The sequence below is a fragment of the Thamnophis elegans genome, chromosome Z, assembly GCF_009769535.1.
Source record: "Thamnophis elegans isolate rThaEle1 chromosome Z, rThaEle1.pri, whole genome shotgun sequence".
Lineage (NCBI taxonomy): Eukaryota > Metazoa > Chordata > Lepidosauria > Squamata > Colubridae > Thamnophis > Thamnophis elegans.
The window spans coordinates 38,197,072-38,220,030 of NC_045558.1; the positions used below are offsets into that span (position 1 = coordinate 38,197,072).

The 22,959-nt window shown below is 39.4% G+C and overlaps 1 protein-coding gene across 1 annotated transcript in view; it reads left to right on the top strand.

The window, feature by feature from the left end:
• The first annotated feature begins 249 nt into the window (after nt 1–249).
• HDAC9 (histone deacetylase 9) overlaps nt 250–22,959 on the top strand; it is a 102,732-nt gene continuing 80,022 nt past the window's right edge. Inside the window, exon 1 of the mRNA XM_032236996.1 lies at nt 250–329. Within this exon, the coding sequence (XP_032092887.1) occupies nt 308–329 (22 nt within the window). The 5' untranslated portion in view covers nt 250–307. The remainder of the gene's footprint in view (nt 330–22,959) is intronic.

Consider the following 22,959-nt stretch of genomic DNA (forward strand, 5'->3'; position numbering starts at 1 on the left):
ACACATACACACAGTGAATTGTATTAGAACTGGATTTCATTATAAATTGAACTGGATTGATAACTTAGAAATCTGTCTGTATGAAAGTAGTTCATAGTGTATATATTCATTTTGGCAATTTGTACTATGAATATTGTTTAAATCCCTCAGAAAGGTTTGTTTCCAACATCCCTGTACGATTGGTGATGAATCTTTCATGTAGCTGCACTGCAGACTGATTGGAATATGTTGCAGACAATTTATGAGAGTGAATTGTTTTTCCTCAGATGGAGTTTCAAGACGTGATCAGCTCTTGGCTCAGCAAAGAATGCACAGCATGATCAACTCAGGTAGGAAATGCAGAGTAATTTATCTAAAAAATAAAGATATGAAATATTAATAACATTGCTGAGAGATGGATTTGTCATCTCTTATGTTTAGTTTCTTATTAGTTCCATTCTTTCCAACATTTTGTTCTAATATTTTGTAGATTGAATGTCATATCATTTTGGGAATTTCTGTTGTTTTTGGTTTGGGAAACCATTACAGGTTATAATAGTAAACCTACCTAGCAGCTTGTCTGCTTGAAATAAAGCCCTACAGGCTGAGCTACTCCAAACATACTTTACTATCCAAATCAATGAGTTCTTAAGGTAGCAGTTCTTAGCCACAAATTTAAATTTTTGTTTTCCTGAAGAGGATTATATCCTTGTTGCAACTAGAAAATCTGTTAAAATATTGCTTAGGGTTGATTTTACCAATGAACAGCTATACCAACTCAGAAGGTGCAAGTTATTGATGTCCTGGATGCATGTTCCCACTGTAATATTGTTGCTGAAAAATTTGTATGATTTCTGCTAATATGTTTTTTTGTATTCTATAGTGATGTTTTTGAATGCCTTGATTTGCACTACATTTGAGTTCATTTCTAGGACTTGAAACATACTTGGGAAAATTGAATGGGAAAATTAGTTGGCAATGAGTCACTGCAAGTGTTTTAAAACAGGTGTTTTAAAAATGCAGTTACCAAATGGCTAAAGCTCCCATCCCCCACCCCGCCTGGCTAACTTTTATGGCAGCTTCAAATTTATATTCTGCTTAGATGTTTTGTAAAAATCATCAAGGTGATATGATCTTGGAGCAATTATTTTATGTGTTTTCCAGTCCTTTAAAAAACAATAAGTGTTATGGAGTTTGTAGGTATTTCCAAAATTGTAATGAGATTATTTTAATCCTAATTTCTCTAGTTTGTCATTTTAAATTCTCTCCACCTTCTTCATTTGAAATATTTGCTTATATCTTCAAGTCATTTATAAAGATTTTTGAGATTAAAAAAATTGATTGACAGTTTACCTACTGTGATATTTAGCTTTCCAGTACACCTATTGATCTTTACAGGATTTAAAATGTATGACATTTGGTATTCTGTTACTTTTGCTGGTTTATGTGGTAAAACATAGAGAATTATACCTTTATAGAAAAGTTAAAATAGAACAATAAGAAACAAGGTTTCTTAGGAATTGTGAATGTGTTCTCCCTCCCTTTTAATTTTGTTTTTGAGAATGATTTAATTTTTACACATTCTTAAAAAAAAGAGAAAATAATGCCAGTTGAATTTTTCTATTACTTTTTCCATACTAGAAAAAGTCATGTTTTCTACTTCTTACACTTTTTTTTGAGGGCTTTTGATCTCTGGCTAAGTGAAAAGTATTCAAGTTAATCTGGTTCCACAATAATTCTTTTGGGAAAGGAGAAAGGAATGAGTATAAAAAATAATGTATTACTACCGAGATACATTAAATGTACATCTGAACTCTTCAAAAGTCTTGAAAGAATTGCAATTAGTAATTAACTCTTAAAATAATAATATATAAAAGTAAAGATTTCCCTATCCAATCACGTCCGAATCTAGGGTGCAGTGCTCATCTCTTTTTCTTGGCCAATAGAGCTAGCGTTATGTGAAGAAATTTTGTATGGTCATGTGACTTTCTTTATTAAGCTATTTTGGACTTGTGGAGAATTTCATATTCTGTTTATCTACTATGTATAGTCATAGACTATAAGACTGAGCGTATTGAATTCAGCGGGTCAAATTTCTCATTGAAGCACAGGCTTACACTATAGTTCCTGTACAGATGTAAGATTTTGGACAGGTGTGATTTTCTTAAACTCAAAAGATATGGCCAGCAGTGTCTGATGATATTCCTTCTTAATGGTTAAAGTTACACCACCTTAATAATTAAAGTATCAACAGAAATAATCTATACAGGTATATCACTATTTAGATTCTTGATCATCCAGGTCATGGTTGTTGAAAAGGTCCTTTTAAAACAACTTAAATTTTGAACAAGCTTCTTGGATGAGGGGTGAAACATTTTGAAAGGAAAAAAATCAAGAAACTCCAATTGCCTTTTTGAAAAAGCAGTTTTGGGACATGTAGAGCTATAAAACTTCAGACTACCATTTACATGTCTTAAGAGTCAACTCATTTTTCCTTTTCCAAAACATTAGTAGAGATTAGTAGAGATTATGAAATCTCTAATAGCCATTTGAATAAAAATGTTTTAAATGATTTATTAAATAGAAAAATGATGAAATGTTAGCTGATGAGTCACAGAAAGGAATTCAAGTAAAATAAAGTATCTATAGTAGAGATCCTGGAAAGGCAATAGTGTAGCAAAAGAGTAGTAGCATGAGATATTATTTGGAGCTTTTATTATAAGCTCTTTCATTCCATTAAAATCGCTGATGTCATGTTTATAGTAAATAATTTAATGGGTTTGTAATTAATTCAATATATAACTATTCAATCACAAGCATGATCATCAGCATGACTAACAGTATTTCCTATGGTGCGAGCCTGACTATATGGACAATTTATATGTAGTTGACTCTGTTTTGAATTATTTTAATTAATAATTACATACTTAACAACAAACGTACTACCGTATTTCCCCGAAAATTTGACATGTCCTGAAACTAAGGCCATGCCACATTTTTCGGGTGGGCAAAAATATAGAGCCTCCCCCGAAAATAAGCCCCCTGGACAACTCCGGTTCCGGCCAGGTGAAGTGCCACTTACCAACCTAGTGGTATCCCGAAGGTGCCAATCTGCAGGAACCAGGATGGGGGCAAAGGTGCTTTCATTGCTTGGCGCCTTCGAGATACTGACTGTGTCCAGCTGGAGAGAGGGGTTGCCGGGTGGCTGCTCTCTTGTGAGTGGGCTCCCAAAAAGCTGGGCACAGCCTCAGGGGCAAACAGCTGTGTTGCGCTGTCGCAGTAGCGCAACACAGTAGCCATGAAGCGACCACGCTCACGAGCAGCCACCCTGCAAACCCCCTTTCCATCTGGGCACAGTGCCATTCACTGATCTAGGGGTATTGCCAAGCCGAGTGAGTGCCTGTTTGCCGCTGCCCAGCTCCCGCAGCTTGGCACCTTTGAAATGCCAGTGAATGGCACTCTGCACGGCTGGAGAGAAGGGTTGAGCAAGTGGCTGTTCCGCTCCCTGCTCGTGTGCCTCCCAGACTCACAATGCCCTGGCCCAGCTCTCCCTACAGAACCAGGGCATCACTGCTGCCACTGCTGCCTCTGCTGCTGCCACCCCATGGCTTTTTTGGTGGCTTCCAAACCACGAAAGTAGGCTGCCGAGTCTTCCGGCAGTGGCCGCTCTGGTTGTACGCTCTAGGAGTACTCTCTGCTGGCAGCTGGCCCACAACCATAGAGCGTACGCCCAGAGTGGCCACTGCCAGAAGAAAATAAGGCCCTGTCTTATTTTGGGGGAAACACGGTATTTCGGCTATGCTATTAGACATGAAGTCATAATGATTGCTCATACAATTTTCTTAATCTTTAAAAATTAAATGTGAGATATGTTGTTAAATTTACTTTGTACAGTTAAATTTTTCATTTATTGATCAAAACACATTTTATAAATTGAGAAACAAATATATTATAATAATAAATAATTAGTTACTTAGTTATTTACAGCAATGTTTTCAGTCTTACAGCATTCATGACATATTGTTTTTTTACACATATAACACAAATGAAAAGTTTTTCTTTTTAACTTTGGATCATACAGAACCCATGTTTTTCTTTTTTCAATTTTATCTAAATGTTTGTCTTGTGACATTTCTTCTACTTGCAGAATTTTTCAAATTGAAACCTTCAGCTCTCTCGGTATTTTTTTATCCAGTCTTCTCATCATTTCATTTCTAACCAATGATTTTGCTAATTGTTTGACAAAGTTAAGCCTGGTTATCTTCTTATTGGTGTTACCATAATGTTGCAATTGTAAAGGATGAAATAATTATTAAACTAATATCCAATATTCTGAAAAATATTGCCATAGGCCATATTCTGGTATGCCTCCCACTAGAATATACTTTTGGTCCAATGAATCAACACCTCCTTTTTTACTGTTCTAGTAAATAATAATTTCAGGTTTGTTGCTATCGGGATTGGTATATTCATTATGATTCATGAAGGATACTAAACATACTGTATGATTTTCCTTCAAAACATATGACAAGAAGGTTATTTATTTTGTAAATCCATACATGGAAGAGCCAACAGCTTTCCTTCAATGTGGAAGAAATGAAGGAGAAATTTCAGGTTTATTTTTCTCTGGAGTCCCTACATAAGTCAAATCTCTGTCTCTTAATTTGTGAACTATTTCAATCGAACTAAACCAGTTATATATTTCTATTAGTACAAAATAGATGTTTGGCTAATCCCAATACACATTAAGTTTGGAAAATTTGCGGTCCTTCTCTGATAAAGATCGTCCATCTGAATTCTTGCCTAAATATAAATAACCATTAAAAAATAGCTATTGCAAGAAACTGTAAGGCATCAGAACTTTAGCTCATATTTATCAGGTTTTAGTGGAAGATACATTTTGAATTTGCATCTCCCACAAAATCCAATTAACATCTCATCAATGGTGGCTGACGTCCCAATCATATAAGCCTCCTGGAATTTTTTTTATAAATTGTGCAAAAATTTCTGCAATCGGGGCGGAGGGATCCTTTCGGTCATCTGGATTATTAAATTGAAGGCACCAAAGAACAGCAAATCTGTTTCGATTCATTACACATCTAAAAATTCCTAGACCAGTTCCATCAGTAGGAAAAAAAACAATGTTTTCCTGGTTGGATCTAAAAATTGATGTATAGAGCAGTAAACCAAAAAAATGTATTGATCTCTATCAAATTCACATTCATATATTTAACATCATGGAGAATAGCTGTTAACTGGTGTTAACTAAACTCTCCAGTTTAGTACTTTCACATATTTTGGGCCTACAATTCACAGAATGATATAATATAGCTTGTGCTGTGTATCCTGACCCATTTGAATTGTGAAGTGCTTTCCTGGACTTTGTATGTGCCAGTTGGACTCAGTTAGCCATTGATTCTTGCCATGCTGAACTTGGAAACCAGACCTGTGCAATGGAGATGCTTTCTGAGGATCTATTTGGTGCATTTGAATAAGCACCTGTAGAACTCTTGGTGTATATACATTTGTGTGGGGGGGAAAGAGGCAGCATATTAGCACATTAGTTGTGCCATTGCATTCTGGATAAATTATAGCTTCAAATATTATTCAAAAACAATCCCATGTAGAGTACACTGCAATAGTTTAAGTAATCAAGATATAAATGACTGTATGAGACAATTGACATACAAGAAGGAATTGTGCAAGACACTTGGACTCAAATGCTTCCTGGATAATAATTCTAGACTGTGTCTTACTCAACTCCAGTTAATCTGCACATCCAGATTCCAAGTCAGAGCATATTCACGTGACTTTATATCACAGTTGCCTTGCATAATCTTTTCAGTGGTTCTATAATTTTCCTCCAGCTCATCCCTGCCCAGGAGAAATAGGTCACCTAGATCAGCTAGATCACCTTTACCTGGCTATCTGTAGACGTGATAAGAATAGAAAAATAATTATAAGTTGCTACTCTAATTACCACAATGTAATTCTTAATATAGACCTTTAACTATGCTCAGTTGTATTTGCTGTTTGTTTTCCTCCAATGATTCTCTAGATGTTGCTTTTATCACTTTGTCTCCAAAAAAATCAAGGAGCTTTCTGAAAATGTAAACAAAGAATCCATATAGGCACGATGTGATCCAAGATTAAGTCCCCTTATTTGAAGTGCCAACTAAGGCCTCAGTTGAATCATGCATCAGAACATCAGGAACAATTCCAAATGGTTCAGGAAGACAAACCTTGCAGCATTTGGAAAACACAGTTCAGTATATCCCCAGTCTGCTTCTTCATAACTCCTTCATAACAGTCATAACTTCTTTAGCACCATTAACCTGAGTGCTTTCATTCTACAGTGTACTAGCGGTTAGCATCCTGGATTACTATTACCGCCATCTCTCAGATTGAAATTGAGAAACCATTCCAATTAGTCATAGTGACAATTCTGTCAATAATTCAGTACTGCCAAATCATCAGCCAAGTGGTGGTACCTTAAACTAGTGCTTCACATCTGCTGATCTGCCACTTATCTCCATCAATTCATCCCACAATCCAAAAGGCCAAATCATCCAGCTGTCAGGCTGCAGTCATATTCCTTTTAGGATCTTTGGCATGCCACATTCTCTATTATTTTTCTCTGTAAATATGTTTTATTTTCATTTTCATTTCATACAGTCACATATATACTGTGCATAACCGGGGCCATATAACATTGAGCAATAAACACAGCCATCCTTGTCAACAATACTCCCCAAAATACTACTATTTTTCTATGCTCTTTCATTAGTGGGGAATAGGGAGGGGGAATAGTAAGGAGCAGAATGTGTTGTTGTCATAATAAAACATTTCTTTCCAGAAGCCCAAGGTCATCTTTTGTCTCCACAACTCTGCACCTGACCAGAACTAGATGGGTGGAAATGCCAGCATGGCAGAGGAACATTGGACCATGAGATGGACTTGGGTGTGGGGGCAAGGGTTTGAAATTTCAACTGGGTGGAAACCCAGGAAGCTTTCAGATTCGGGTTTTCACAGTTTGTACCAACATATCTGTTAGGAATATAATATATAAAGGTACTGGCAAGCTGCTAAGAGGATATTAAGATATCTTAAGCAAATGACGCATTATGCATTGTATTTAGAACCTAAAGATGATCTGAGCTTGACTGCATATGCTGATGCAAGTTTTGCTACAGATGTGTCTACACGGAAATCAATATCGGAGTTTGTTGTATTCCTGGGAAAATTGGATGGCGGTCTATTAGACAAAAACATTTAAGTCTATTGACTATGGAGGCTGAGTTCTCATGTTTGTCATTATTATGTACAGATTTAGTGTGTTATAAACAACTCTTGCTGGATATGGGAATTAACATACGAGAGCCTATTGTCGTTAATGAGGACAATCAAGCAGCAATTCAGATGGCATCCAATCTTGCTGTAAAAACTAGGTCAAAAGACACTGATATAAAATATCTGAATGTACGGCAAAGTATGAATAGTAAATTAGTTTCACTGGAGTATTGTATGTCTGAAGACAATTTCGCAGATCATTTTACTAAGGCCCAAGGCATAAACGTTGTTGCGAGGAATACAGTTTAAGATTGTAAGATTTATATATTGTCCTACCCAAAGGGGAGAATGTTAGGAATATAATTCTAACAGTTGGGTTGGCAATATATAAATCATGTAACAATTCTATACCTGTTTCTTTAAATTGTATTGTAAAATGTGACTGGTTGCTGTTTTTCCTCAATCGGCCATAAGAGGAAGCCAGGATGATTGTTAGCTCTCAGTTTGTTAGATGCTGGCTAATCTGATCTGAGTGCCGTGAGCTATTGTAAGTTTTGCAACTGCTAGCAAACTTCGATTACTGAACTGATTATATGATACTGGACTATGTTATTTGGATTATCCCTTAACTGAAAGACATTGATGACTGACTGTCTTATCTGTATATGACTTGGACTGTTTGATGGACTGTGATACCTCTATTTCCACAAAAGTAAAAGCAGTGTCTCTGAATGCTGGTTTATGTGTTCCCCAATACAACTTTCACAACACTTCGCTGAATGCTCTCCCAATGGGGAGCTTACTTAATAATGTCTCTCTTATTAAATTGGAACTTTGATGAAAGCTATGCCTTGAACTCTGATTTAATTCTGGATGATATTTGGAACGCTGAAACCAGCTTGATTACCTTGCCATTTCAGAAACTCCATACCACAGAAACACATACCAGCACTGACTTCTGCTGCACTGAACTACTGCTTCAAAGTGGGTCTTTGGACCCTCTTTGGACCCCTACACAGATTTTAGATCTTGCAAGGATCAACATCAACATCAGTGAACGAAGAACTATGCCACAGAATCTGATTTCAGTGTCATTATAGAAATATTTTTTAAAATGCTTCTTAATCTTATTTTGCTTGTCTCTTCCCATGCAAACTTCACACATTACAAATACAAATACAAATGCAATAGCAGAGTTGGAAGGGACCTTGGAGGTCTTCTAGTCCAACCCCTTGCCTAGTCAGGAAACCCTATACCGTTTCAGACAAATGGCTATCCAACATCTTCTTAAAGACTTCCAGTGTTGGGGCATTCACAATTTTTGGAGGCAAGCTGTTCCACTGATTAATTGTTCTAACTGTCAGGAAATTTCTCCTCATTTCTAAGTTGCTTCTCTCCTTGATTAGTTTCCACCCATTGCTACTTGTTCTACCCTCAGGTGCCCTGGAGAATAGTTTGACTCCCTCTTCTTTGTGGCAACGCCTGAGATATTGGAACACTGCTATCATGTCTTCCCTAGTTCTTCTTTTCATTAAACTAGACATACCCAGTTCTTGCAACCATTCTTCATATGTTTTAGTCTCCAATCCCCTAATCATCTTTGTTGCTCTTCGCTGCACTCTTTCTAGAGTCTCCACATCTTTTCTACATTGTGGCGACAAAAACTGAATGCAGTATTCCAAGTGTGGCTTCACAAGGCATTTATAAAGTGGTATTAACCCTTCACATGATCTTGATTCTGTCCCTCTGTTTATGCAGCCTAGAACTGTGTTGGCTTTTTTGACAGCTGCATTCCTTTCAAATCTATTTGCTGTTCTATCTCAGACTTTCTCTCTCTTCTCGGTTGATCTTTAGGTCCTGATGAAGGTATCTTTTATTTATACAACCACTCTTTTTAGTAGTTTGCAATAGAGAATTCAGAGTGTAAAATATAGCAACATTAGATGGCTTGGGTGTTCACCATTAGACCTACCCACTTCAAAATATTTGTCAATTTATGTTTTCTTCCACATTTTATGCTAACTTATGTCTAAATGTATTCTTTTTAGCAGATTACCTGCTGAGAATATTTATTTTGAAATACATTGGCAGAAGATGCACACTGTTAAAAATTACAAGCATCAAATTCTGATTTAAAATATTGTAGGTAACAGTGGCAGCTCTAGTTTCAACACTTATTATCATGGTACCAAAACCAGGGAGTGGGGAAAACAATTAAAAAAACAACATACAGGTTAATTGAACTCAAAATTTCTTTCAATTGTTAAGTACGTTTTGCTACATTTTATCACCTTTCTTGCCACAGTTGTTAAATGAATCCATGTAGTTGTTAAGTTAAGTTAGTAACATGGTTGTTAAGTGTATCTGGCTTCTCCACTGACTTTTCTTATCAGAAAGTCATAAAAGGTGATCACATGACTTCAGGACACTGTAACCATCATAAATACATGCCGGTTGCCAAGTGTCCAAATTTTAATCACATGACTATGGGGATGCTGCATGGTCATAAGTATGAAAGATCATAAGTGACTTTTTTCAGAAGTTTAATAACTGAGCAATCACTAAACAAATAGTTTTAAATCAAAGACTACCTGTATGATTAAAGTCATATGATTTGTATTTTCAAATCAGTCTGAATTGGATATAATGAATTTAAATATTCTATTATAAATTTAAATATATTATTCCTATATTGGAGAATATGTTTTATAGAATAAATTTTAAAAGGATTCTGAGTTATCAAGGGTACCTGTGATAAATATTGGGAAAACTGTAATCGTACAGTTTTGTTATGTATGTAGGTATAAAATTTACATGTTTTTCTGCTTTTGCCAATTATCATTAGTCCTTATTTAACAATTGATTTGTTTAGCCATTAAATAACTTTGCGAATAGTCCTCACATTTACAACTTTCACAAGCAAAGGAAAGCTAAAGTGAGATTGTAAGTATAGTCACACTTTCACTTACCAAACATTTTACTTAATGATTGAGTTGCAAGTCCCAATTGTTGTCACTAAACAAGGACTACCTGTGTTGCATGTTTATATAAATAGCAATAGCAGTAGACTTATATACCGCTTCATAGGGCTTTCAGCCCTCTCTAAGCGGTTTACAGAGAGTCAGCATATTGCCCCCAACAATCTGGGTCCTCATTTTACCCACCTCGGAAGGATGGAAGGCTGAGTCAACCCTGAGCCAGTGAGATTTGAACCGCTGAAAAGCAGTTGTACAGAGATATTATGTAAGGAAGACAGAATTCATTGAACGTTATACAAGGCAATTTTAAGGGAGACCAAAGGATTCAAGGATTATCAATTAAGTGAGATACAAAAAAGCAATACTGAAAGAAAATGACTTAGAAGTACAAAAATAAATAAATAAATAAATGGAACAACTAGATTTGTGCTAGAAAAATATAAGCTCATGCTTTAAAACTACATTGCATGGGACCAGGTTATTTGAAGGATTGTCCTTTCTTGGTTACATCTACTCATCGCACCAGAGCAGGGAATGTTAGGGATCCTCCATCTTTAAGGAGGTGCATCTAATGGGATCAAGAAGGAGGGCTTTCTCCATAGTGGCCACTTCCTTATAAAACATTATTCTTGTGGGAATAAGATTAGACTCTCACAAAGCCCTGAAGACCTGGTTTTGCCAAAGCATCTGGGAAACCCAGAGTGTGATGGAGGCCATTAAGTGGCTTATTTGATGGGTTGGTTGTTGTTGCTGGTGTGTGTGTGTGTGTGTGTGTGTGTTATTATTTTACTTATTTCATATTAGGTTTTATCTTTGTTAATGCTTGGAGTTACTAAGGGTGGGTTGGGTGGCCTTATAAATTTTCTTCAATAAGTAAAAAAGCTTTTCACATACAAATTAACTTTAATTTTATCCAGAGTTTATTTATCCACTAAATAGATAGCATCCTTCAGTCCAATCCAACACTGAACTAGAAATTCAGGGGAAAGTGCCTGATAATAACATATATGAAATGAGGTTTTATAAATTAATTTCTCTCTGTGGACTTCCTCCAAACATAATAAAACAACTTTTCAATGTGGATATCACTTTTCCAAAAAGTAGCCAGTGAAACAGAATAGGACTGAAGAATCGTTGGCTCTTCAGATTATTATTTTTTAAACAAAGCAAAATAATACTGAAAATTTACCATGTGATGATATTAAATATTAAATATAAATTATTAAATATTACATAAATGATACCCATTAGTCCAGTAGATTAACTTTAAAAACGTTTAACTTTCCAGTATATTTAGCTACACTCAACCCATTCATCTGGGCTCCAAAGCCCTCCAATTTAATATGGAAATCACTTAAAGCTGTTTACATTTCTAGGAATACATTTCCTGACTCTATATACACTTAATAGTACTGTGACTTTTATAACAAAAGGGTGATATTTTGACCCATATCTGTACATAAATGCTTTAAGAGGAAACAGTGTTGAGTATCTGCCTGTTTTATGTCATGCAACTAGAGATACGACTTTGTACTAGTCACCAATAAAAGTCCATTTTCCTATAATCAGTATTTTCTTACCCCCCCTGTTTCCCTGAAAATAAGACCTCCCCCGATAATAAGGCCAATCAAACTTTTGAGCGCATGCGCTAAAATAAGTCCTTCCCTGAAAATAAGCCCTCCCCGAAAATATTGCAACACAGGAGCAGCCATAAGGTGACCACACTCACCACCTCCTGCACCTCAAAAATAATAAGATCTCCCAGAAAATAAGGCCAAGTGCTTCTTTGGGGGGGGGGGGGGGTCAAAAGAAAATAAGACCCTGTCTCAGTTTTTGGGGAAACACAGTAGTTAGTTATATCTATTTGTAAAATTTATTGGATACACATCTTAGCACAGGGTAACTGGATGGTTTACAGTCTTAAATTATATACTTGCATCATTTTAATAAATTAAAGATATGAAGTAGCATCAAAATAATTATACTTTAATTCTTTTCCTACCGTAAACCACATGAAGTATTGAATAGCAATAATTAAAATATATTGCTTGAAAATATGTAAATTGTGGTTAACATTTTACTTATTCACCTCAAAACTGGTAAACAGTTTTCTAGAGATACATGGAAAGAGAATATGGTCATTTTTTCCTGCTGCACCGCATTTATGAATATTAATATTGGATATCAATCAATATATATTATAGTAAATTGCAATTATACTTTATATACAATGTATTAGATATAAATTGTAATTTATATACAATGTATTAGATAATGGCTAATTTATACCTAATTAAAGGTTAGTGGGAGAAGGGATCTATCGGATTTGTGGATTCAGCTAATTTTTGATGTATGTATAAAATATTTAAAAAGAAATATTGTTTGAGTTTATGGTAAGAAGCTATTATTGTTATCTGGGTTCATTTTGAGATAAAATGTTGTGATGGCAACTTGCAGACTATGTTTTTACACAATTCTCCTCACCTTAACTAATATTATGTTTTAGAGTTTTGCTTATTACCTTTATGGACTCATCAGTTCTTCCAAGTAACCACATCTTCATTTTAGACATCATATAATGACTTAAGTATATAGACAAATAAATTCACTTTCCAAGACTAGAATATAGTCATCCTGATAGTCACTATTAAATTGAAAAGTATAAGTATAGAAGTGGAATATAAAATATACAAATAATACAAAAATATTTATTAATACCGGTAATTAACAGTCAAGATTCAGTAGGGAATTGCTGTTTGTTAGTTGCAGAAGGGAAAGTATATTATCCTCCCCTCACAAATACCCCCGCCCACAAATACTTTGTATTTTCTTTTAAAATTAACAACAACCCTATACTTATAGGTATTTTAATTTACAAAAGTGGTTCTTGTTACTAAAAAGAAATATTTTAACTGTATTAACCATTTTTTGCTTGAGATAAATGATATTTCTTACCAAACCAAAAATTTACAACAAATCACCCCAGTTTGTTTTTTCACCTGTAAAATATGTCTAATTTTATGAAATAGTGGATAATGTTCTCTTTCTGAGGAATAATTTGTATTTAATATTGGATTCAATAAATATTAATATTTAATCTGGTAAATCTATTGAATGACTAACATGCAGCAAAAATTATTATATGAAAAATATCCTACCATTGTTGATATAATGCTTGGGTTAATTATTAATATTTTGTTCATTTTAATTATATGTAATTGATTGTATGTGATGATAGAGATATAAATGTACATACTTTTTAAAGAAATATAAAGTGTATTATCTGCATACAGGTTATATCAATATGGATTTTACTCAATGATACTCAATGATACTCAATGATATGTTCACTAATTTGCCATTTGACCATGAATAACTGGGAATTTAATAAAATTAAGTGAATGAATTGAGTAAAGAGAGATGCTCCATTTTTTTCTGGATTTGATAAAGAACAAGAATTATTTCCTCTACACAATCAACATGAAATTTAGGAAGTTTTATTAACAGAAAAATATAATTGTCATGTTGATTAGTAACTATCACTTAATTATTTAGATGACTTGAAACTATTTCATAGTTTTGTTATATTGATTTTTTTTCATTATTTCACTTTATTCCATTTTTCTAGAAGAAAAGTTTAGATGGATTAATAATATAAATTGTTCTGTTAGATACTAATCTAAAGCATCATTTTCTGTGGAACAGGCTGACTCCCCTTGGTCAGTTATTCTTAGTATAGTTTATTTTTATCTTATGGTGTTACAGGTCTAAGATTAGTCAGTTAGGCGTTATCATACCATCTGAGTTACCTCCTAATATAACTCTACACCGGAATGATTATTTATAGACTGAGCATTCTGTCATTTTTGAGTTATTTCTGGTAGTTTAAATAAAGAAGAATAAGTCAAGAAAAACCACAGATTCCTTCCTGCTGCCAAAACAACATGATAACTGCTGGTAGACAGAGAATGATACTGTTTTAACCATGTGTTAGTTGCAAATATGACAGCTCTTTATCTTCACTTTCTATTAAAAAGTATTAACTGTTAGTATAATTCCCTCTCTAATGGGCAGAGAGAAGAAGATCAAAATGAATCAAACTATTAGACCATATATTGGATAATGATAACAACCTGATTAATCTAAGGAATTCTTTGATAATTTCCTATCATTTCATTTCCTTTGTGTAACTCTGGTATTCTTGTTGCTAGTTTTTATTGGGTTTATAATGTAAGCCACCTTGAACCTTCCCAATTTGCAGATATATACTGTGTCTAATATATTCTAGAAAGCTTTATTATTAAAGTGTTTGATGATGCCATCCAACATAAGCATGTCAATTGCTTCAGCATCAGCCTAGCTAATGGAAACTCGCTACACAGGTTTGTAAAATTATTATTTGAGAAAGACACATCCTGAATTCATTTTGACTGAATATTTTAGGCAGTTGAAACACTTTTATTTTCTCTGTTACATAAACAATTTCTTCAACTTTAGCCTTTCCTATTATGATTCCAATGTGACACCCAGATTATCCCCTTTTATATGCATTTCATTGCATTCATTGGTCCACGTTGCCTAAGCAGTACTCTTTAGTTTATGACGTTATTTAACAACTGAAGTTATGACAACTCAAAAATAATATTTTATCATCATAAAGCACTTCCAGTCATAGTAAAATATTGATACAGCTGCAATTACATTATTGTAATCTGGGTGCTTAGTAACCTATTCATACTTGTGACTGGTTGCCAAACACCCTGCAGTCGTGATTGCCATTTGCAGTCTTCTCTGCCAGCTTCCCCATAAAAGCAGTGGGGAAGCTGGCAGGAAACATTTTACATTTTTTTTTTTTTACATTTTATTGAGATTTATAGGCCGCCCTTCTCCCTGAGGGGACTCAGGGCGGCTTACAATCACAAGGGGAGGGGGTGCAATACCAAGAGACAAACAATAGTGAACAAAATAAAATGGTAAACCACAACATGCATTCAACAGTCAGCACTCGGGCGGGTAAATTGGAAACCTTTCCCCAGGCCTGCTGGGAGAGCCAGGTCTTGAGGGCTGTGCGGAAGGTCTGGATGGTGGTGAGGGTACGAATCTCAACGGGGAGCTCGTTCCACAGGGTCGGAGCTGCAACAGAAAAGGCTCTCCTCCGCGTAGTCGCCAGTCGGCACTGACTGGCAGATGGAATTCGGAGGAGGCCCAGCCTGTGTGATCTAATCGGTCGGAGGGAGGTGATCGGCAGAAGGCGGTCTCTCAAATATCCAGATCCACTACCATGGAGTGCTTTAAAGGTGGTCATCAATACCCTGAAGCGCACCCGGAGACCGACAGGTAGCCAGTGCAGCTCGCGGAGGATGGGTGTAATGTGGGCGAACCGCGGTGCTGCATTCTGGACTAACTGCAGTCGCCGGATGCTCTTCAAGGGCAACCCCATGTAGAGCCCATTGCAGTATTCCAGCCTAGAGATCACAAGGGCTCGAGTGACTGTTGCGAGAGCCTCCCGGTTCAGGTAGGGCCGTAACTGGCAGACCAGGCGAACCTGGGCAAATGCCCCCCTGGTCACAGCCGACAGCTGATGGTCGAAAGTCAGCTGTGAATCCAGGAGGACTCCTAAGTTACGGACCCTGTCTGAGGGGTATAAAATTTGACCCCCCAGCCTGAGTGTTGGAATGTCAGCCAAATTATTGGGAGGGAAGCACAACAGCCACTCGGTCTTGTCCGGGTTGAGTACCAGTTTGTTAGCGCTCATCCAGTTCTTAACGGCCTCAAGACCCTGGCTCATCACGTCCACCGCTTCATTGAGTTGGCACGGGGCGGACAGATACAATTGTGTATCGTCCGCATATTGGTGGTATTTTATCCCGTGCCTCCGAATGATCTCGCCCAGCGGTTTCATGTATATGTTAAAAAGTAGGGGGGATAAGACCGAACCCTGCGGCACCCCACATGTTAGGGGCCTCAGGGACAATCTCTGCCCCCCGACCAACACCGACTGCGACCTGTCCGAGAGGTAAGAGGAGAACCACTGCAAAACAGTGCCTCCCACCCCCACCTCCCGCAGTCGTCGCAGAAGGATACCATGGTCGATGGTATCGAAAGCTGCTGAGAGGTCAAGGAGAACCAGGATGGACGCATGGCCTCCATCTCTGGCCCTCCAGAGATCATCGGTCAATGCGACCAAAGCGGTTTCTGTGCTGTAACCAGGTCTGAAGCCGGACTGGAAGGGGTCAAGATAACTAGCTTCCTCCAAGGCCCGTTGAAGCTGAAAGGCCACCACCTTCTCAACAACCTTCCCAATAAAGGGGAGGTTGGAGACAGGACGATAGTTGTTTAAAATGGCTGGATCCAAAGATGGTTTCTTCAGGAGGGGTCTCACCACCGCTGCTTTAAGTGCGGCGGGGAAGTGCCCCTCCCGAAGGGAGGCGGTCACGACCGCCTGGATCCAGCCATGTGTCACCTCCCTGCTGTTGGCAACCAGCCAGGAGGGACACGGGTCCAAAATACAGGTGGAGGCACTTACAGCTCGAATGGCCTTGTCCACATCCCCGGAGGCAACATCCTGGAACTCAACCCAGAGATGGCTTGCCAAGTAATCCCCCTGTGTCTCGGCTGGATCTACTGTGGTGGAGTACAAGTCCGACCGAAACCGAGCAACTTTGTCCGCCAAGAACTGGGCATAGTCCTCAGCCCTACCCTGCAAGGGATCTCCCAGATCCCTCCTATTAAGGAGGGAACGGGTGATCCTAAACAGGGCGGCTGGGCGTGACTCGGCGGACGCAACCAAGGCAGAGATATGCGTTCTTTTGGCATCTCTTAATGCCCGGATGTAGTCTTTGGTGCAGGTGGTCAGAAGTGCTCGGTTCGCCTCGGACTTATCGGACCTCCACAGGTGCTCTAGGCGTCTCCTCCGGCGCTTCTTCTCCCGGAGTTCCTCGGTAAACCAAGGAGGTCTCCGGGATCCACTGGCCCGGAGGGGCCGTAGTGGCGCAATCCGGTCAAGAGACCCCGATGCCGCCGAATACCAGGCGGCAACCAGAGCCTCCACCGAACTGTGGGCGAGAGCGTCAGGAATTACCCCAAGCTCCGTCTGGAACCTCAAAGGGTCCATGAGTTGCCTGGGGCGGAACCACCTGGTCGGTTCCTCCTCCCTACGGTGGGGGTTTGGCCTCCGGAAGTCAAGCCTCAGTAGGCAGTGGTCTGACCACGACAGGGGTATGATCTCATTACCCCTCAGACCAAGATCACACATCCACTGCTCCAAGAGAAATACGAGGTCGAGCATGTGACCCGCTGTATGGGTTGGGCCCCGAATTACCTGGGTCAAGCCCATGGCTGTCATGGAAGCCATGAACTCCTGCGCCCCATCAGAGCGTTCACCGAGCGATGGCAAGTTAAAGTCCCCCAGAACTATAAGCCTGGGGAGCTCAACTGCCAGCTCGGCTACTGACTCGAGGAGCGAGGGGAGGGATGCTGCAACGCAGTTGGGAGGCAGGTACGTTAGCAGCAAACCCACTTGACCCCTGAGGTCCAACTTTATCAGCAGGGACTCACACCCGACAAGCTCCGGAGCAGGGACCCTACGAGGTAACAGAGACTCCCAGATAACAATAGCCACACCGCCACCCCTTCCCTGGGCTCTCGGCTGATGAAGCACCTGAAATCCCTCTGGGCACATCTCTACAAGGGGGACTCCTCCTTCTGTGCCCAGCCAGGTTTCAGTAATACATGCCCGGTCTGCCCTCTCGTCAACAATTAAGTCCCGGACGAGGGGAGCCTTGTGAATAACAGACCTGGCATTTAGCAACAGCAGCCTGAGACCAGGGTCCTGGCTACTCGCGCCATCTGGTCTTGGAGTGGGACTCAAAGGGCCGGAAGGAGGGATCTCTGTAATGTAGCGAACCCTCCTTCCCCGGTAATGGCTAGCCCTAAGGTCCCCGCCGTATCTGCCTCTCCCTGTCACGACCGCAATGCTCCGACCCACTCCTGTGGCCGTGGCCCCCCCAACCACCCCGGTACCCCCCGCCTTCCCTAGCAGGTCCTCCGAGTCAAGCATACTCAGACACTCCCACAACCGGTCCCCACGTAATTATTAAAATACACAAATACAACAGTAATAACAATAAAAGTGGGTCACTCACACACTTACATACAATCCCATATACTCAACATACTAAAGATAGAAGGAAAAGGGAGGAAAAAAAAGAAGGAAGTAAGAAGAATAAAAATTGCGCAGAATTGTTAAGGTGCGAGTTCAGGGACAGCCAAATAGTTCTCAGCAGATGGCTCTGCAACAGACAGATTCTGGGGAAATCCAGAAAGTCCAGAGTAGTTGAAGGAAGCAGGGGGCTTTCTTGCATACTGCGAGTACCCCCACTCTTCTAGTGGTGGCGCTTTCTGAGGCCAGAAGTCCAGGGTGGTATCAGGTAGCAGTGGCCGTGCCAGATGGAAATGCAGTCCAGAAGCCGCGCTCAAAAAAGAGTCAGATGTCGAACAGCAGAAGGCCCTGTAGAAGGCCCTGCAGCAGCGGCAGCCAGGTGGGGGGGAGAATTCACCGAAAGGAGGGGCCAAGCCGAAGGGAGCGGGAGGAGGGGGTGCCCAGCCGAGCTGGAATGGCAGCAGATGTGAACAGCCTCCCATTCTCTCCCAGTACTGTTCCTGGCTGACCACCTTCTCCATGGGGCGATGGCTAGCCCGGCGTGAATCTCAAATCCCTCACAAGGAGCAGCTGAAATGCCAAAAGCCGAAAAAGAAAGAAACGTCACCCAGCAGTAGGGGGGGGAGGGCGAGGCTCTCTTAGCCAGCAATTAGAGAGGGCCAAAACTCCCTCAGGCCAAGATTGTAGGTTGGCCTCGTTAAGAAGGCGCCGTTACTGTCTATTGTTCATGTGGCGAGGGGGGGGCGGCAGGGGAGGGCGGGGGGGGGTGCCCAGCAGCCGCTCGCCAGAAATTATCAGGCCACTGGAGCAGGCTCCTTCAGCCTCCCTCCCGATGAAAACGCCGCTCTCCCCGATAGAAACGCTGCCTGTTGGCTGAGAAACCACCATCCGTGGGGGGGGGGGAACGCCGCCCGAAGGCCGTCCCACGCTGTCCAACACCGCCGAGGCTCGTCCAAGAATGTCTCTGCCTTTCTCGCACCGCACCAGCTAGAAACGTTGCCTATCGGCTGCCTCTCTCTGCCTCTCTCGGTCCACACCAGCAAGAAACGCTGCCTGTCAGCTGAAAAGCCACCATCCGCGGGGGGGGGGGGAACAGCGCCCGAAGGCCGTCCCACGTTGTTCACCACCGCCGGGGCTCGTCCCAGGACGCCCAAGAAAGTCTTTCCAGCAGGCAGCCCTTCGGACGCTCTGGATTCCTCTCTGTAGTCTTTGTAGAAAGACTACAAGCTAGTGCCACCTGCTGAAGAATTTCCCCTCCTCTCCATACATGGTATTGATGGGGACAGAAATCCTTTTTCAGGCTGCAAAAAGAAAGCTTGGATCTCTAAGATCCCCATTTGTTTCTGCAGCCCAGCACACAAATTCTTTCTACACAAAATTCTTTATTCCTTTATTCCTTTGGGACTATAACGTAATTTCTGTGAAACTATATTGTACAGGAAATACACTTTTTAGGGCTTTGATTGGAGTAAAGTGATCTTCAAAAAAATATTGAGCAGGTTGTAAATAGTAATTCTGACCAAAAAATTAGTATCAACAAGTTGTGTGTATTTAAGGTAATTTTAGCTCTTCCTTCTTTTTTTTTTTTTTTTAAATATATTTTATTCATTTTTCACATTCCATTTGCAGTCACTTATATACAGGGTATTTACTATAAGAAAAGAAAAAAAAAAGGGGGGGGGAACAAAACGAACAAATAAAAAGGAAACACAACTCATCATTCACAACCCCACCTAACCCTTCCATCCTCCATACACCCCATCTAGCCCCTCCAACTTTCCTTTCTCCCTCTAACACTCCCCTCCTACTTCCCTTTCCCCTCAAACCTTCCTTCTCCCCTTACTCCCCAGACACCCTCCTTACATTCCCCTTACTCCTTCCTTACTTCTCCCTCTTCTGTCCCTCTACCTCCCTCCTTGGTGTATGCCTTTATTCGAGTGTTGTTTGATCTGAAAATGAACCAAGGAAAAAAGGAAAAAAGAAAAAAAAAAGAAAAAAAAAAGAACCACCGTATATAAATACATTCTTGTTCTTATTAAGACTATATTAACACCCCCCCACCCCCACAAATCCCCATCCCTAATCCTCCCGACTTCCCAGGGCCCACACCTGGCACTACCTTCTGTCTAAAATATCTTGTATACATATGGATTAAAAAATAAAAGTAATATGTCAAAAGAAGGAAAACCAGAAAAAAAAAAGAAGAGAGAAAAGAAAAGAGAAAAGAAAAGAAAAAAGAAAAAAAAAAGAAACCACTCTTTATGTTGATATCAGCCCCCCATCTTTATCTATGCTTAGATAGTATAAATCATTCTATCTATATTTTATTCTCGTCTCTTACTTCTTTGCTATTTACCCCAACCTTCTGTAGACTCTCCCGTTCCTCTTCCTAAACCTCATAATCCCTTCCGATAAAATTTAAGCAACGTGATTCATGCCACATATTCAAATATGACTTTACAGAAGAGTAGTCAAACTTTCCCTTCTAGTAAAATTTAAACAGCGTAAATGATCTTTCTTAACCTCCTTTTCAAACAGTAATTCAAAATGATCTAGCCAAGCTTCCCCTTCTTAGTAAAATTAAGCAGCGTAGATCAAATATTACTTTACACAGAAATCAATTTCTATCTTAAGATAATTCCAACCGACTTTCTCTTCTAATAGGATTTAAATAACGTAGTTCATTCCACATGCATTTTACCCTCATCCCTTACTTATCTGATATTTACCACTATCAAATTTATACTAGCATTTGTTTAAAATCTAACTCAAAGCAATTTCAACCAACTTTCCCTTCTAATAAAAGTTAAATAGCATGGATCATTCCACATATTCAAATAATACTTTCAGCAAGAGTCAGTTAACCTTCTGTTTTAAAGTAGTCCCTTCTAACAAAGTTTAAACAACATAAGTCATTCCGCATTCTTTTTACACTTATCTTAAGATAATCCCAACCGACTTTCTGTTCTAATAAGCTTTAAACAACGTAAATCATTCCACATATATTTTACCCTCATCCCTTGCTTGTCAGATGTTTACCACTATCAAATTTATGCTAACGTTAATTTAAAATCTAGCTCAAAGTAGTTTCACCCAGCTTTCCCTTCTAATAAGAAATAGTCCGCTTTTTCTACCGGAGAGAGGTCTCAAACCCCCATTCAGTCCTCAACTTTGACAAATATTTTGAAATGTCTAAATTCTCAATCTCCGTTTTTCTGCTTCTCCGAGGGAGGGAAGGCTACCCCCTCCATCTTGCAACCACATGGCCTGCCGTTTGCCTTCTCCTTCCGCTTGTCTCTCCTCTCTTCCAAGCGAGTCAGGGAGTCCCGCCTTCAGAATCCTGCAATAGAAATCTTGAGCCTCCGAAACAGAGTTAAGACGAAATCTTTGATTCTCAAATGTAACCGTGATACCGGCAGGGGCCTCCCATCTGTATCGAATCTGTTGACTCCTAAGCTCCTTAGTTAAAAAGGTGTAGTCCCTTCTTGCTTTCAGGATCTGGAAAGGAATATCTTTGAAGACAATCAGGTTTTGGCCATCAACTTGGAGACTGTTATTATGAAACTTTTGCACAATCGCATTTCTAGATTCTTTTGTAGAAAAATATATAATTATGTCCCTCGGGAGCTGTCGCTGTTCCGCTATCAATGAGTTCTGGCGATAGATTTTCCGAATCTGCCAATCAAAGTTAAGTCCCGGACTTCCCACCGCATGGCTGAAGGCTTCAGCAAATGTCTGTTTCAAATTCTCTTGCTCCTTTTCACGGAATCCTCTAACTCTTATTGCAAATGCCTTCCTATTAAGATTTATCATCATAAGCTGATTTTCAGTGTCTGTAATTTTTTGTTGTAAAATTTGAATATTGGTAGTCAAATTAAAATTAGCCTTCTCCAAACTTTCCAATTTGTTCTCTATTTCAGCAGAGTAATCTGACAGGGCAGACACGGCTACAAACGTGTTCGCCTTCATTTGATTAACTTTAGACTTTAACTCATCATAAAGTTCCAATACAAATCCCTTAATTTCTTGTTTAAAAGCATTAAACATTTTAAAGAAATATTCCTGTGTTAAAAATTCTCCAGTAGAGGGCATAGGAGACAAAGGCTGTGGTTCCAGTAAAAAATCTTTAAATTCTTTAGACACATTTGTAGCAAGACGCTTCTTTGACCTGGGTGCCATCATAAATAAACAAGTAAGCAGCGCTTTGCTCCCCTCTATTCCCAAAGAAGAAGAGTTTATTTTGTTAAGGAGCGGTCTGCAGGGAGGTAAAACCGGCTAAGTACATCCAGTATCAATCATCCACGGAGAGAAATCGCCATTTTGAAGTCCATTTAGACAAAGAAGTCTCTAACAGATGGTGCTGGTATTTAAGATAGTAATAAAAGCATAAATCTCACAGGGGTGGGACCCGCCCGTATCAATTCTATCTTGAAAAAACTTTGTTTTGTCCTGGGGGGGGCTAGCCTGTCTGGGGCTGCCAAAAAATAAAGGCAGCTGAGAAGAAATGGCTGGAGATAAAAGCTCCGCTCCGGCTGGATCTAATCTTTATCC